This window comes from Cyphomyrmex costatus, unplaced genomic scaffold (genome assembly GCF_001594065.2).
Source record: "Cyphomyrmex costatus isolate MS0001 unplaced genomic scaffold, Ccosl1.0 scaffold685, whole genome shotgun sequence".
NCBI classification, from domain to species: domain Eukaryota; kingdom Metazoa; phylum Arthropoda; class Insecta; order Hymenoptera; family Formicidae; genus Cyphomyrmex; species Cyphomyrmex costatus.
Window position 1 is genome coordinate 1,476,614 of NW_017280250.1, and position 16,270 is coordinate 1,492,883.

General features: G+C 33.4%; 1 protein-coding gene across 1 annotated transcript; it reads right to left on the minus strand.

The window, feature by feature from the left end:
• Positions 1-234: 234 nt before the first annotated feature.
• clu (clustered mitochondria protein homolog) lies at positions 235-15,899 on the minus strand. Its single transcript, XM_018547816.1, has 17 exons — positions 15,553-15,899; positions 7,436-7,710; positions 6,747-7,169; positions 6,152-6,518; positions 5,834-5,970; positions 5,287-5,567; positions 5,085-5,211; positions 4,825-4,999; positions 4,513-4,715; positions 4,254-4,410; positions 3,860-4,065; positions 3,486-3,692; positions 3,320-3,418; positions 2,516-2,860; positions 2,174-2,446; positions 1,843-1,968; positions 235-1,561 (listed from the first exon to the last, which is right to left on the minus strand). The coding sequence occupies exons 1-17, from the start codon at positions 15,653-15,655 to the stop codon at positions 908-910; spliced, it is 4,158 nt and encodes a 1,385-aa protein (XP_018403318.1). The 5' UTR covers positions 15,656-15,899; the 3' UTR covers positions 235-907.
• Positions 15,900-16,270: the final 371 nt, after the last annotated feature.

Genomic DNA, 16,270 nt, shown 5'->3' on the forward strand with positions numbered 1-16,270 from the left:
TGAAAGTAATTTCGCAAATAACAGTGCGTAAATAATCTATTATAATATTATACATTATTAATGCACATTAAAGCCTGTGTACACTTTGCGCAATTATAACTGACAAAATAATACAATAATGACGTAATTTAGTATTTATCAAGCATTGTGATAAAATATGAAACTATACAATATGTTATGAATTCATCTACTTATGTATGCTTTATTTAAACGTAAAGTATACACAACGGCTTTTAATGAGCATTACATTCGAAAAAAAGTGAGACAGAATGCAAATTCATTCTATAAAGTAATAGGAAGAATGAAGGTAAAATAAGTTTCGAAAGTCTAATATAAATTTTATCGAGTTTGAACATTACTCTTAATCTGACGAATTAACGATCGGTATCGTCAACGTACCGTATCACCGGTATTTTGCATGGTAAATAACTTGAGCCTTTAAAAAATGCGTGGTCGCTTCCGCGCAAATGAAAAAAAGAATTGTATTGCTTTTTGATTTCACGCGTTGGCGAAAAGTGAACAATCTCTTTTACATATCTTGACTTCTCGAAGATATAATCTTTGTTGAAGATTGCTCTCTTTAAACGACATGGCATCCATGTCTTTATGTACATACATTCGATATAACAGATAAATGTGCGTCTCGCATGCAAATTCAACGGCGGATATATTCGTTCTTTTATCTTCACAAACACACCATGACGGCACAATCTTACGCTTGTCTTTTTTTAAATCTCGTATCCTGATTGCGTTTTAACAGTATAACAAAAAATGGTGCAAGTACCAAGTATGTATACATCGTACATAACGATCTTCGCGCGAAATCGTCATCTTCCACAACGGAGGACTAGGGCTTAGAAAAAAAAAAATAAAGACTACTAATGTTTGTCGTTGGCAAACGAAAGACTCAGCTCTTTGCTGTCACGACCGACTCCAAGATATCAGTTTTGCTAGTTTCCAAGTTTTTTGTTGTTTTCTGTTCGTCCTTAACGACATCCTTCTCTGTTGTTTTTTTTGTCTCCTTATCATTCTTGGTATCCTTTTCGGTAATTGCCATGATGGTCTCGTTGCCATCCGGTGATTGTTCTTTCTGTCGTTTCTCGATCTCCGCTTTAAAATTATCAATGTCTTGCTGGCTGATTTGCACAAAGAGAATACCATTGATAACATTGAGCATATCCAACACTGAGCCCATACTGGGCGGCTGCACTTGAATCGGTGGCAGGCTTACGCCTGATTTGCCCGTATAAATCTCGTTCATTTTCTTTTGCAACACAACCGCCTGCTGAGTCAAGTGTCGCAAGCAGTCACTGCTTTCCTTTGTTTTTTCGTGTTCCTCGCCTAATTGCTGCTTATAAATTGCATAAGTCTCCTTTTCGTTGTTTAGTGCTGCTCGGAAATCGCCCATGCATGATTGCGTACGTGCCACTAAATGATACGATACCGCGACTTTCAATGAATGCGGACCATGATAACGTAGATTCAAGGCTAATGCATGCTCTAGAAATCGCAACGACAGCTCATACTCGCCGACAGCGTGCAGAATCAGTGAGATATTACTCTGCAAAAATCAAATACGATGTTATTATTATATTTTAAACATTAATTTCTTTTAAGAAAATTTATGATGCTTTAAAAATGCACAATAAAACTAGTTAAGTATAAATAAAGTATCACATAATAAAAATTAATTTATAATTATGTGTATGTATATATGTATATATATATATATATATATATATATATATATGTATATACATACATATATGTGTGTGTAACATGAAAGTAATTTTTTAATTTTTATTCGGGGAATTATTAAAAATTATCTGAGATTAAACTTACGTCGAGCAAGGCCACTTCTGGATGATCTTCACCGCAGACTAATAATGTTAGATAACGTGCTCTGTACAATAATCTTAATGATACAGATACTTGTCCATTGGCAAAGGAATATAAGGCGAGATGTATCTGCAAGTGTAAAAATATATAATCGTTAATTATTAAAATTCTAAAAAAATATTGCATCATTTATACTATTTTTTTTTTAATTTTCTATATAATTTAATAGTAAATTTCATATGCTATATAGATATAACGCATAGAATTATTTCTTTACATTATTTTCATTTTAATTATAACTGTCATTTATTTTAATATGATCCATATAACTTACATATTCTGTAATGGTGTATGGATGATCAATGCCATTGACTCTTTCCGACATGAGGACTGCTTTTTGCTGAGTATCAAGTGCTTCCGCATGATTACCCATTATGTAATTCAATCTCGCCAGCATTCTAAGACATTGTGCAATTTCGGGATGCATGGCACCATAGACGTTATTAAGAAGATTCAGCGCCTCGCTAATCAGCTCGTATCCATCTTTTAAGTATCCTTGTTGAATCTTGGTTTGACCAGTGGTGTAAAAGTTATAGGCGTCGCTAGCCTAGAAAAAGTTAAGTTGAAATGAGAGATTACTTTAATCCGCAGTATTCATTTAAGATCAATTACTTACTCTAGGGTTGATATGTTTGACGACGGGGAAGATGTTCAATATATCTTCTTCAAAGAAAGTTGCTCGATTCTTGTTTTCGAAGTTATATTCGCGTAATAGTATTTGAATACCAGTCTTAATGCAGAAACCACGTAGCAATGAAATTTTTTGTAGATGAAAGTGTTCTATTGTGGCTTCCAGAGATTCCGGGCTTGGCGTTTCCCAATCGTAATAGGCTTTCAAATCACCCTTAATTTGCTGCCATAATGATTTAGGCGTCAATGATGCCCATTCTACTTCTAACTGTTGTGGCCCATTGTTTCTTCCTTTACGTTTATTGCGGCGTTTGGCAGTTTTGCTTTGAAGCTGAAATAAAAAATTTATGTCAATTTATCTCTTAAAATTTAATTATATAAAAAACATAATCTTAATAACTATATTGACCTTCATTACTATTAATTTAAAATTAACAAAATTTGGATTCTTTTAATTATATAATTAACCCTTCCGTCCACTACGGGGGTCTTTTTCGACCCAAGCGAAATTTCAAAGTGCTGTAACTTTTGAAAACGGGTACTGAAAAGGCTATGTAAAAACTATATAAAAAAATAATTTTTATCGAAATATTATGATTGGGACTTCAAGTTGAAGGTTGAAAGAAGTTCCATGAATTTTTTCAGATTTTTTAAAGCACTTTTACTGGTCGAAAAAACGTCAAGACGATAACGACCCCCGTAGTGGACTGAAAGGTGCCGAAAAAACGTAGTGGACGGAAGGGTTAATTAATAATTATGCATAAATTATAGATACAATAATCGATCGTACCTCTTCAAGATTTTGTTGTGGATGTATAATTTGTGCCGAAGATAGCAAGCAATTCAGAAAGTGACTGACGGCCGCGGACAGATTCATCAGATCCGTACCCTGTAAAATGATATATTTACAATTTTTTTATATATTATTAAACACAATTTTATTTTTGTATAATTACCTGCATGTAAGAGGTGAAAATATGTTTCGCCGATCGAAGAATCAGTTCGGAAACTGCGATGCGGTTGATATAATGCAACTGTGGCACTGCGGCTAACATAGCCGCCAATTTACCGAGATAGCGAACGTTAATGCCTCTACCGTGAAGAGCCTCCACTAATGTACTACCGTCCATTGCGGCTGCCGTATGATCCAAACACTCCCGAATCTGAAATAAACTTTTACTTAAAAAAAAAAAAAAAAATTACAATTGCGCAATTATAAGTACAGTTAGAAAATAGTTTACATTTTGGATCTACATCGCAAAAAAATATTAAAAAGGTGTTTTTATTTTATTATTATTTTATTACTATTAAATTTTTACAGCAAACTCACGAATGTTGGCAGCTGCACCGTGAGTAAGAAATCTGCAGCATCCTTTACTAATTGTTTCTGCTTCTTCAGACCAGAGCCATTAAGATCTGGATGTTTAACACCAGGCGAGAACACATCCGGATTGAATCTTACATCGAATTCAGCGTCGCACAGACTACCTACTGCCGCCGCCGCTCTTCGCACTATCTCCTTCGTGCTCTCCTCCACTATCCCAAAAATAAGACTTATTACAAAACTAACTCTGGTTTTTATAATTTCTTTACGATTCATTTTCTTAATTTTTTTCTTAACATTTATTATTTCTTTGCTATTAGTAAAATCCTGAAAGTTTCTTCACATATACGAACCTATATAATCAATGCATTTAAGAAAAAATAAGAAATATAATACACACGTTCTTGTTTCTCGCCACCTGTAATCGAGTCAGTGATGCTCTCGACAATCTTTTTAGCTTCATCGGCCTCTATTAGAGACTGAGTACAGTCTTCCTTGTTACTGTCTACAGTTACAGGAACAATTGAGTCTTCCTTTTTGTCCTCTTTCTTATCTTCCTAAAATGATTAAGTCTCTGTATCATCTATACTATTTCAAATTATTTGCATTTGAGATACAAGTATAATGAAAATATAATATTAAAAAATATCTGTTTATACCTTGGCAGTTGCCTCTTTTTCCTTTTGGGATCTTCTAGCTGACGTAAGCTGTTGGAGGTGAACGGCCGCGTGTTTGATAAATTGAACGTACCTGGCCTCGAAAAATGAGTCTATGAGTTCTTGCCGTAGACAGGCCAGTCTATGTTTGTGTTCTACTGGAAAACCCAAGGCTCGTGCTTCTTTGCTCAGTTCCACGCCTTCGACTGAGTAAAAAATATATTTCCCGAATAAATAAAAATTAACAAATTCATCATAAATAAAAAAACAATTTCTTTTTCGTGATTCTGATATAATTGGTAGAAATCAACTCACGTTTCAGAAAATTTACATCAGGTGGGAAAGTCCTCAATAAATCGAGCACATAATGCCGTGAATCGTTACCAATAATACCCTTGCATTCCACACTGCTGCAAAGTTCGATTTCCTCACCTGCGTCGTTGATTACTTTATGAGGAAGGATTTTCAACTGCTGTCCAGCTTTATTTAACTAAACACGAATATTTAAAATACTTGAGTAATAAGTCAAATTTAATAATAACGGCAATAATTTTAGTAACTCTACGTTCACTTACCAATTCAAGATATTTAGGATGCGTAAGAACAGTCTTTCCGAAATCGATCGATCCATAGACTACCGATTGTTCTTGTTCACGTTCCAATATACCTGGTATAATAGATTGCGCGGTGATGCGATAGCCTCTACAAAAAAATTCACAACAAAAATTAAGTAGGAACGCACTAATAAGAAAACCATAAGAAACGCGAGAAACGCACCTGTAATCGATGACAACAGTACCGAGAGTATAGAGACCGGGCAAGTCCACAGCCGCGTATACTCGGACGCCTTGTAGATCATTGCGAGGTGCAACAAAGGCGGCGGCATCACCACCTAACTCTTTATAATGATCACGGACATCGAAGCCAAGAGAAAAGAAGATATTGTTCCAAATAAACATCTGCATTTTAGCTTCTTCGCCAGGGTTAATCGCCATAACATTACCATCAATGACTGCCACCGCTCCGCGAGTCGCAGCTGCGACGAAGTCACTGTGGACCTAAACAATATATAAAAAGAATTAAGAATTATTTAAGAATTTATTATTAAAATTATTAAAAAATAATAAAGTATATTTTTACTATTTTATTATTTCATAATATTTTATAATTATTATTATACAGTGTCTTTAAATGAATAGAATTGAAGAAAGAATTTATCACGAAAAAATGAATAAAAAGTAAATATAATTTCGTTATTACTTCGGAGATATTGTATATTATGTTATGTTCAAGAAGACTCACAAGAGAAGAATTAATGATATACCTTAAAGATAGCACGCTCTCGTAGTAATCTTTCAGGAAGGTTTTTACGTGATAGTTCTCTCGTAGTTTGTAATTCCTCGTTCCAATCGCGTGTTTGCCCAGGTATGTGTTCTTCGTATCCCAATTTAGAGGAAAAAGCTAAGAAGAGATTGTTTAAATTAAATTTCAATGACAGTACCATGGTTACTAATCCATTAAGCACATTTTCTGAATGATTAAAATTGAATATAATACAGCTAAACCAAATAAAATTCGACTAATTATTTTCTTTTTATTGAGATAGATCTTAGCGGTTTCATTTACTTCTTCTGGTACTTACTGTCTTCCGCGCGAATTGCGTCAATGGTGTGCTCGATTTGCGGTGCACTCCAGGCATACAATTGATAAGGGGTAGCTACTCGTTCAAAAGGATGTCTCTGAGTTCTGCGTCGTTGCATAGAGGCAAATCCTCGTTTAAAGGATGGACTGAGTTGATTCAAGAGTTCAATAAGACTATGGCATAAATGGCTAGGTGTAGCTGGTTTAGGATTAAATATTTCTTTGGTTGATTGATTGACAAAGAATCCTCTGGCGCACGCAGTCAAATAGTATTGCTTGTCCTCCAACGTAACCACATGTAAGTATATTAGATCGCCGTGAAGCTTTCTGTGGCCAGGTGGTGGATTCCATCCTGACGTTGTTAGAACCTTCGGAAAATGCAAAAGAAATTTAGAAATTATTTATTTATCTCCTTTTCTCGACAATAGAATTTAATTTTTAAAGTTTTTTTAAAAAAAAGAATACTTAATCATCTTTGAGCAACTTTTCTTCGAAGCTATTAATTTTTACCATTCCGAGTTAACAATATAATTTTTAGTCTTTCTTTTATTATCTTTCAACTCATATAATTATTAAACTTTTCAAGAATTACCAACCTTGAGACACGGTGGGCACTTTTGCTCCTTCGCCTGCGGCTGGAGGGGCAACAGGGGTCTCTCCCTACAACCGGGTATGATGTAATCGGGTGGTGTACAATCAACTGAATCCGCTCGGGTCTTCTTTTTCTCTAGGATATCGCCATTCGTGACAATATTGAGAAAAGACAAACTACAACACTCGACGCCGTTGTAAGCATCCGCGGGATCCACGGACTTCAGCAGATCGCGTACATGTCGCACATGTATGCGCGCCTCTCGCATCGTATATGGCTCCTCCACTACCTTAATAATGGAGCCATCCTTCAGACCCTCGATATTCTTCAGTTCGGCAAAGTTGTCTAACGTGTTGCCATCCAGTTGCAATGAAAAGCACGTGCGGTGACACGTGTCTTCGCGGTCCATGAGTAACTGATGGATCTCCTGCAGAGAAAAAATGTCAGGAAAATTCAAGCAAAAATATTGATTTATTTAGGCGTTGATTTTTACTACAAAATACTTTTTGTAGTAAAAATAATATGATACAACATAATAGACATATAAATATATTCCAAAGCAATAAATAGAATATTAATCAGGGATAGCTAATTGTTATTAAAAATAAAAATGTTAGAAGTAAAATTAAGTTCAAAGTAAAGACCCTTAGATAGCATGGACACAAAAATTTTATTCAGAAGGCAAATGATTACCTGTACCAACTCCATACTCGATACTTGAATGTCAAAAGGTTCGGAACCGGGGCTGACAATCTTGACAGTAAAGCCCATGTCTTGAATGAAAACAACTTCTTGTTCATTTGAAACATCCTTCTTCTTTTCTGCTTCTTTCTCGTTCTTATCATTATTTTTATTGTCTTCATTCTTTTCCTTTTCACCCTCTTTTGTTGCCTCAACTTCTCCCTTTTCCACAACGTTTTCCATAGCCGTACTCGTACTTCCACTGTCCTCTGTTTCCTTTTTCACCTCTACAAGTAATTCACCATATATAGTATACATATATGTATAAGGTAATTCGTGAATTATTTCATAAATTTTTGTGTAATGTTGCATAATTGATGTGTTTTATTAAAGTACTATTAAATTTATTGCAAGCATTAATTTATGAAATTATAATCTTAAGAATTATCAACAAATCACACAAAATATTGTTTAAATTTCAAAATTTATCAATTTTATTAAACTTATTTATAATACAAAATAACTTAGAAATTTGATATTATATTATATCTAGATTTCTATTGGATACGTTACATATGTATGAAATCACAGATTAGACAAAACTTAAACTTAAGTGATAAGATAAATAAAAAGATAATATAATCAAATAACAGAACAACAAATCACACAAGATATTGTTTAAATTTTAAAATTTGTCAGTGTCTTTGAACTTTTGTTTACAAAATAATTTAGAAATTTGATATTAAATTATATCTAGATCTCTATTGGATACATTACATATGTATGAATACAGATTAAACAGAACTTAAATCTTAAGTAATAAAATTAATGAAAAAATATTTAAATCAAACAACAGAACAAGTTACAAAATGCAATGACTTTCTCTCGCCCTGACACTGAAAGGGACACGACGCATTTACAAGATATAAATATATCTCATAGTCCAAGTAGTTTCAAGTTGTCAGACGCACTTTCCGATGCACTCTCAGACGCACTCTCTCACCACTCGCATTCACCGATGTGCTTATAAATAAGCGGCAAAGTAAATAGTACGCACCATACTATTTATATTGGAGCACGTGTTTGCAATACGCATCAACTTCGAAATACCAGCAACGATCTATGTCAAGAGAATACCTATTGGATTTCGTTGGCAGCGATAATAGTTGTTACCTTTTGTTGTAACAACATTTGACTTTGTCGATTCAATTTTTCATTTCTATTTAGTATTTTTTAATTTAATCTTCGTTACATTATTTTTAAAATAATAAAACAATACTAAAAAAAATCCATGGTAAACTAATTTCACATATAAATCACTTTATACGTGGTGTTTTTATCTTATCTCCTCTTACAGTTTTTCCCTTTTTTTATTACTTGATTGTTATTATTAAAACCAATAAAATTTTCAATTGTATTAATTTCTATAAAATATAATATTAAATTTATATGCATTTTCTTCAATTATTGTATATGGTACTTTTATTATTAATATGAAATTTTGTTTTCTGTGATGGTCGATTTGCAAGTTTGGCACTCCGATTTTAACAGTTTCTAAATTAGTGTTTAACATAGTTTTGTACAAGTAATTGCAATTAACTTTCCATTTCATTGAGCCACATTTTGTAAATATCGTCGATTTCGAGTAGTCGTCAACAATAGCAGGCAAATCGTGTAACTGATAAGAGAACTAAGTATCCATAACTCATGCGCTAAAAATTAGATAAATATGAGTTCTTAAAAAAAAATCGGCAAGATACACATTTTATAATTTGAATAAATAATTCATATTAATTTTATTCTTAATGATTTTCTAAGCGTGTAGAGATTTTTGGATCATGAAGTAAATTGAATTAAATAAGAGATGTAACAATTACATTTTCTATGTAGTAAACAAAAATATTCTTGATAATTAGATAACAAGATTTCAGTTAAAAATGTTTCGTAAAAAACTTCTTCTTTTCATTTTTTGGTGTTTATCGTCTACTTCACTGTCTTATCACCATGTTATCGTGTACGGTTCCATCGTTGTTATGTATAGAAGCGTTGTACTCCTATTACAACGCAGACACGTTAACGCGATACAGATAACGTGTTTTATCACAAAATAACGTGATGAATAGCGGGAAGAATCTATATGGATAACAGTCACGACGATTACAGTGGATATTAAATTATATCTATTTAGAAGTAATATATATATATATATGTATAATAAGACATCGTAAAGTTAACTTTGAACTGGATATTAACAAATGTTTAAAGAAGCTTAAAAAATTTACAAGTTTTTACTTTAAAAATGTAGCTGTATAAGAGAATTATGCCTAAATTCTAAGCAGAATCGTAAGGCTTGTCACATATTCTTGTAAGACTTATAAGAATTTTTAATGCTTATACTGTATACAATATCTTTATAGATAGCTTCTTATACTAAAGTCAAAAGATTTACAAGAAATGTATCGTAGATATTTACTAACAATCGTAAGTTTTACGATACGCATAAAATTAGTCTAAATATTTTAGTCATAAGTTCTTACAAGTTTTACAGAGAATAAGTTACAAGTTTTACGATTCTGCTTAGAATTGATCCATTAATTTTAGAAAGTGATCAATTGAATTCCGAAAAACTCGCAAATTGTCGTGTACATTTTTATTTCATTATTATAGTTATCTATTATTGGTTATCCAAACCGAAATGAAATGTATTTAAAAAAGGTACTCAAGAGGCGTAAATAGGTGATAATATTCACGACTCACTCTTAACAACTGATAAATGGAATATCTACCAGTGATATTATTAGACTATTGCTGTTAATAATTATCGTGCATAAACGTTGTTATTTACGCATTTGTCTTTAAAGTGGAGCTTACAAACTCACAAGTTAATAAATGTCGTCGTCAGTTTTATTCATGAGAAAGCCGTGTAGCTTTAACATATCATTCATAAAACGCCTACGGCCAGATGACCACCAATACTCGTGAATCGCCGCGCTTTCCTTCTCGTCGTTAAACTTGCCACTTAATTTGATTCACTGATGTAATGTTCATAACGGAATCGTAATAATACGATATAGTTATCAATTGACCTTGATGACAAATACTAGATTAATTATGTTTTTAAATAATTTTATAATTTTTATTTTTATTTTTCATTTTAATCTCTCAATAATTTTCTCTTGAATTTTATAAGCACGTGTATGTTCGAAAAATATTTTTGTTAATGAAAAAACTTGAATATGAAAAAGTAAAAGATATAGTACTCAAAGAGATTTATATTATTAATAAAAGAGATATAAAAAATTTAATGTATTGATACAAAAATTTAGTATAAATATATTCATTCACATATTATATGAACTAAGTAAAAAATTTATATTTATTAAATATAGATAAAAATTTTTTTTTATTTCAGAAATAAATCTTTTGAATTGTGTTTGTGAAAGTCAATCCTAAAAAATATATTCGTAATGTAAAAAAGATATAAGTAGGTAAATAAAATAAGAAATAAAAGAAAAAGAAAAAAGATGTAAGACATTCCTAATACGTATAGAAGTTTGTCTATTCAAATAAAATCTGTGCCAAGAAAGTATTAGACAGACGGACGTGAATATATAAACTTGAAGACAGATAGATGACTATAGTATTTACTGTTAAATATAGAATCCAAGCGGGTTTACTGTACGGGAGTTATGCGAGTTCACACTGTACCGAAGACACGTGAGGAGGATCGATTTAAACACGCAAGCTCAAAGGTGAAAGTACGAGCATTATAGCATGCTGCAATTGCGCTAGTTAACCCGATTCGATTATCATCGAGGGATGTTTGACGTAGAAATCAGTGCATAATATAATAACCGGCGCTGATAACCCCTGCTATCGATACTTTGCGATTCTGCGTGAGCATTGTTTCCTTGGTACACGTGCAGTAAAAAGCGGATCATTAACACAAGACTTTCTTTCCTTTTAGCGTCTAATTAAACTTGCAAATACACGCGTAATTATACAGAATTCTCACGTCTGGTTAAATTTCTCAAGGTGTGTCATTTAGGCTTTCGAATGCAACTCATAAAATTTTTGAATAAAATATTCGTATAAACTGGAGTTTAATAGATTAAAAAATTAGTTGTTACTTGGTACATAAAACAATTCCGACTAATCCGAAAAGAAATATTACTTAGCAATCTCACGAATTGCAAATTTTCAAACATACACGTGATTCATCTGTTCCACATGCGAGAAGAAAAAGTATGTCCTGAAAGGAAAAGTTCGTTAACGATCAAGACATCTTTCAAATATATTCTCTCATCAATCAGTGCATAATCTTTGAAAGAAAAACACATTTTTTTCATCGCTTCTCTTCTACTTCTATACTTCTTCCATTTACAGTATTTACACCGAGTATAGAGAACAAATTCTAACAAAGAAATTGGAAAAATTATTTTATCTCGCGCGCTTAAATTCAATTTTAAAAGATCATCTAATTTTTTTTCTTTGTTTCTTTCTTTATCTTTATCTCATTTTAATTGTGTACAATAAAATAAAACATAATCAATCTCATTATAAGTCAGTAATCACTGTATTACTGTTATTATTAGTTTCAAAAATGAATCTTTTAAATCATTTTAAATATCTTAGGTCTTGACATATTCATCCCAACAACGAATAAATTACACCATATGTTGACGACACTTTGAGCATCGATATTGCATCATAATATACACGGCCGTTTATCTTACTCAGTATCATCATTTCAAAACGTTAGACACATTACAAAAGGAAATTCGTTACGCATACCGACGTTAAATAAACATATATCTGACTTCAAATATTCACAATTCAATCATATTGTCCATTATTACTTTCATTCCAAACTGGATGTTATATCATGTCGTTTCCTTTGTCCTATAAAAATCAAAATTTGTTGTAAATTATTTACACACACAATTTTAAAGATGCATCAATTAGCATCATTTATTATTAATACTTATTAGCATCAAAATTATTAAACTGTTGTTGTAAACAAGTTGTAGTCTTTCAAAGTCACAGAATCGTGAAGTTGGCGCTCTTCCCCCGTCGCTCCAAATGACGTTTTCATCAACGAAACTCTTTTTATAATCTTACAATCAAGTTTAGAACTCTTCGGAGGAAGGGAAGGCAACCAGAACTCTTTTTATTTTTAATCCTGATCCAAGACTCCAAAGATTAAATCACAAATAAATATCGTGAGCCAATGTGAGTAACATGGATTAATCATGTGTAAAGTCCATATACTTGAAAAAATTGATTCCGTTTTAAACCCTTTGTTTTGAGTCCTCTTCAAGTATGGAAATATCCATAGAGAGATCTTTTTAAGTATCATTAACAATCGTTGTTATTACATTGTTTTAAATATCATCTTTTTATTTTGTTCAAATTTTGAAAATTAGGGCTAGCTTCAGAGAGGTATACAATTATAATTTATTATAAATGTTGATAATACATGGAGGCCTTATGTTTGGGCATAACTGATACTTCCAATCAACGTTTTTGTCGAACACAGTTGAAAATATCGTTATTCATCCTAAATATTGATATTACATCATGCTATTTTTTTTCCCTTAAAAATCAAGATTTGTCGTAAATGTTGAGGATACTTAGAGATTTCAAGAAAAGTGTTCAGGCGTAATCAATACTTCCAATCGATGTTTTTATCGAGCACAGCTGAAGATATATTACGTAAACATGATTACGGCATATTTACGGCGCGCATTAGTCTCCATCATGCGATCTACGGATCATCGGTAACCCTTAAATGAAACAGGATTGATATTTACGATCATTGGAAGGTTCACAGATCAGCTATAGTTTCGTGAATAATTATTCCGAATTGCTCCTTGTTTTACAGAGTTCCAATAATTTACACCTCTTTTCTAATTGTCAAGGTTGCCGGCACGCTCGCATGCTTGAAGCGTCCTTTGCAATATACTTTGAAGATTAGCAGGCAAATACCGGTTTTTTGTAACTCATATTGTTTATCTCATGAAATGCAGAACTTGAGAAATATGCTTTGTAATTCCGTGTCGTTCCGCTTTTCGATGTTATGGTGAGCAGGTCGAGTACCTTGCAAGAAATACGATTAGATCTAAAATCTAATTGTAAATGTGTTCTTTGCTTCCTACTTCTTACTTTTTATTTCTTGTGTCTTTTTTCTTCTTTGCACTCGTTTTATCAACTGTCGTGTTTCTTATCTTTTCCGAAGCTCGTCAAGTTTCATTTAAGACGGAAGAAAACGAAGAAACAGAATAAGACGAGATAAACGTGATAAAAAGAAACAGGAAGGGCAAATTGTAGATTAGACTTAAAAGACCACGAGTCAAAGCAAGTGCCTTGCTTTTCGAATAACTTTTCTGAATTTCTTTGTGATTCTCTGTCTCGAGAAACAGCCTCATGTTGTTTGATGATTGTTCAGAAAAATGAATTTTCCCTCTTTCAGAGTGTTCATGTACAACACAAGTTTTGAAAAGGGACATTCTAAAGATATTTAGAAAACGCCCTGTTTTAAAGACATCTAGAGGATATCTCCATCCTAAAGACGTCTTTAACCCTTGACTACATGTCTCATTTTAGAGTCCTAATTTACACGTCTATAAGTCCAAGTCATCTCTTTTTACAATTTATAAAAAGTGCAAAAATCAGTTTTTTTGTTTTCAAAGATCATATCTTTATGATAAAAAAAGGATACAGAAAAATAAGTCACTTCAACTATGCAATATTAACTGTACAAAAATAGTGGTCAATTAAAATTTTCACCGGGCCCAAACGACCCACTCATGTAGTTGAAAGTTAATCCCTCAGAGAACTATATTGTGTGAATAAATTTGGCCATGATTTCCATAAATACAAAGGACAGAAAAAGATGTTTTTTTTTAGCTGAATTTCTTGTACAATATATTTTCAATGTGAAAAAAAATATGAGGAAGATAAGCCATGCAACAAGTTTAGCTTTAGAAAGAACATGCCTAAGTCCTGAAACACAATAGATGTAGTAAACTTTAGAGACCTATTCTGTAATTCTTAAGCCTAATCTACAATTGCGTAAACGTAGTTGTAAGAATCCTCCAATCACAGTTGGATATTCTCCTTGTATTTAACTGTAATTGATCAATTCTTACAACTACAACTACGTTTTTACGCAATTGTAGATCGGACTTTACAGAATAGGCCTCCTTAAGCATTAAGGATATTTACAATAGGTTTTTAAGCCTTAAGCTATGACAAGTAAATAAATCAATTATTCTCACATTTGACAGTTAATTGGTAAATTCTTATGGCTTAAAGCTTAAAATCTATTGTAGATCTGGACTTTTAAACAATCTTGAATTTGAGAAGATCGACTAATTAATCAGTTTCTTAAAGCTACAGCCCTGTAGACTTAAGATGCCCTATTGTGTTTCAGGTTTAACGTCTTGTTATCAGCTGCGGACTAATAAAAAAAAAAAAGAAACGCGGAAATATATAATTGATTCAGTTCTACTGGAGGTCAACTGTGCATCTTAAACGAAGAATGTCATAAAAGTGAGCGAATTTACCGAAATATTTATTAATTAATACTTAATGAATTTGTTTACATATGTAATTTCCATCTCGTTTCAAGATACACAATTAAATTTTCAGAACGAAAACGCTTTCGCAGACCGAAAGGTTGATAAGAATTGGAAATTCGTCCGTTGGCGCCGCGGCGCGTCTTCTGCTAGATCTCCCCCCTCCCCCGGCGTCCCTCCTCGTGTTACTTGCGGCTCACATGACCCCGTGCGCAGAGACTCGCGCAATTCGTGGGGTTACGTAACGTGCTTCACTCGCTCTATCTCGTTCCTCCACGCACTCTTTTTGATCGCGTGTTCTCTGTTCCTCGCTCGATGGAGGCCGGCTTCGCGTTCGACGAGCCGAACGTTGAAGCGAAATGGTCCCGACGACCCGTGAAACGTTTTCGTCGGGACACGAGAATCAAGATAAAATCGGCGTCGTTTTTATCAGATTATTACATAACGCTCACGGGTCAGAACAAGACGAGTTCTGGCTCGCGGATTAACCTTAAAGGAACATCGTGTAGCACCCTCGTGGGTACGCGATAATTTCATATCAGTACTGACCGGTCACCTCCGTAGCCTCGTGCACCTGATCACCATTCAGCAGAGGTATCTTCGCGCTGCCGGTATCTCGCTCGGACGTGTCGATTTGTGCGCCAACTGCCATTTCCTTGGACTTGGACCGCTCCGACGATGATGAAAGAAATGACGACGACGGTGACGACAGGGTGTAACGTGACAACGTGGTTTTCTTATTTTTCCGCGTACCTGCTTCTTCGCTCTCTCGCACGAGCCTCGTTCTGTCTGTCCGATCTTTTACTGTCCTTTCTGCAATTTACGGTCACGCGCACGCACACCCTTTTGAATCGTTCGTCCGGGACGGAAAGCGACGACGACGTCCGACTTTTTCACGGGGCGGCGGACTACTCCAGCGCGCGCGAATCCTACGGTCCGCACGTGCGTTTCGAACGGGGTACGAGGTCTTGCAGCACAGTCTGCAATTGGTCCGTCGCGGCAATCCACGATTGGTCCGTCGTTGTGATTCGTGATTGATCCGAAATGGACGAAATTTCTTAAAGAGGGAAAATTTGAAACGGAATTTATATATTATTTGTATATTATATTTTTTATCAATGCATTATTTAAGTATAATTATATGTAATTAATATAAATAAATATTGTAATTAATATGAATTTAATTATATAATATTTTTAATTTTGTTACAGATTAATAATTTCATTTATATGTTAACAAAATAAGCAACTAAATAAGTTGATGACT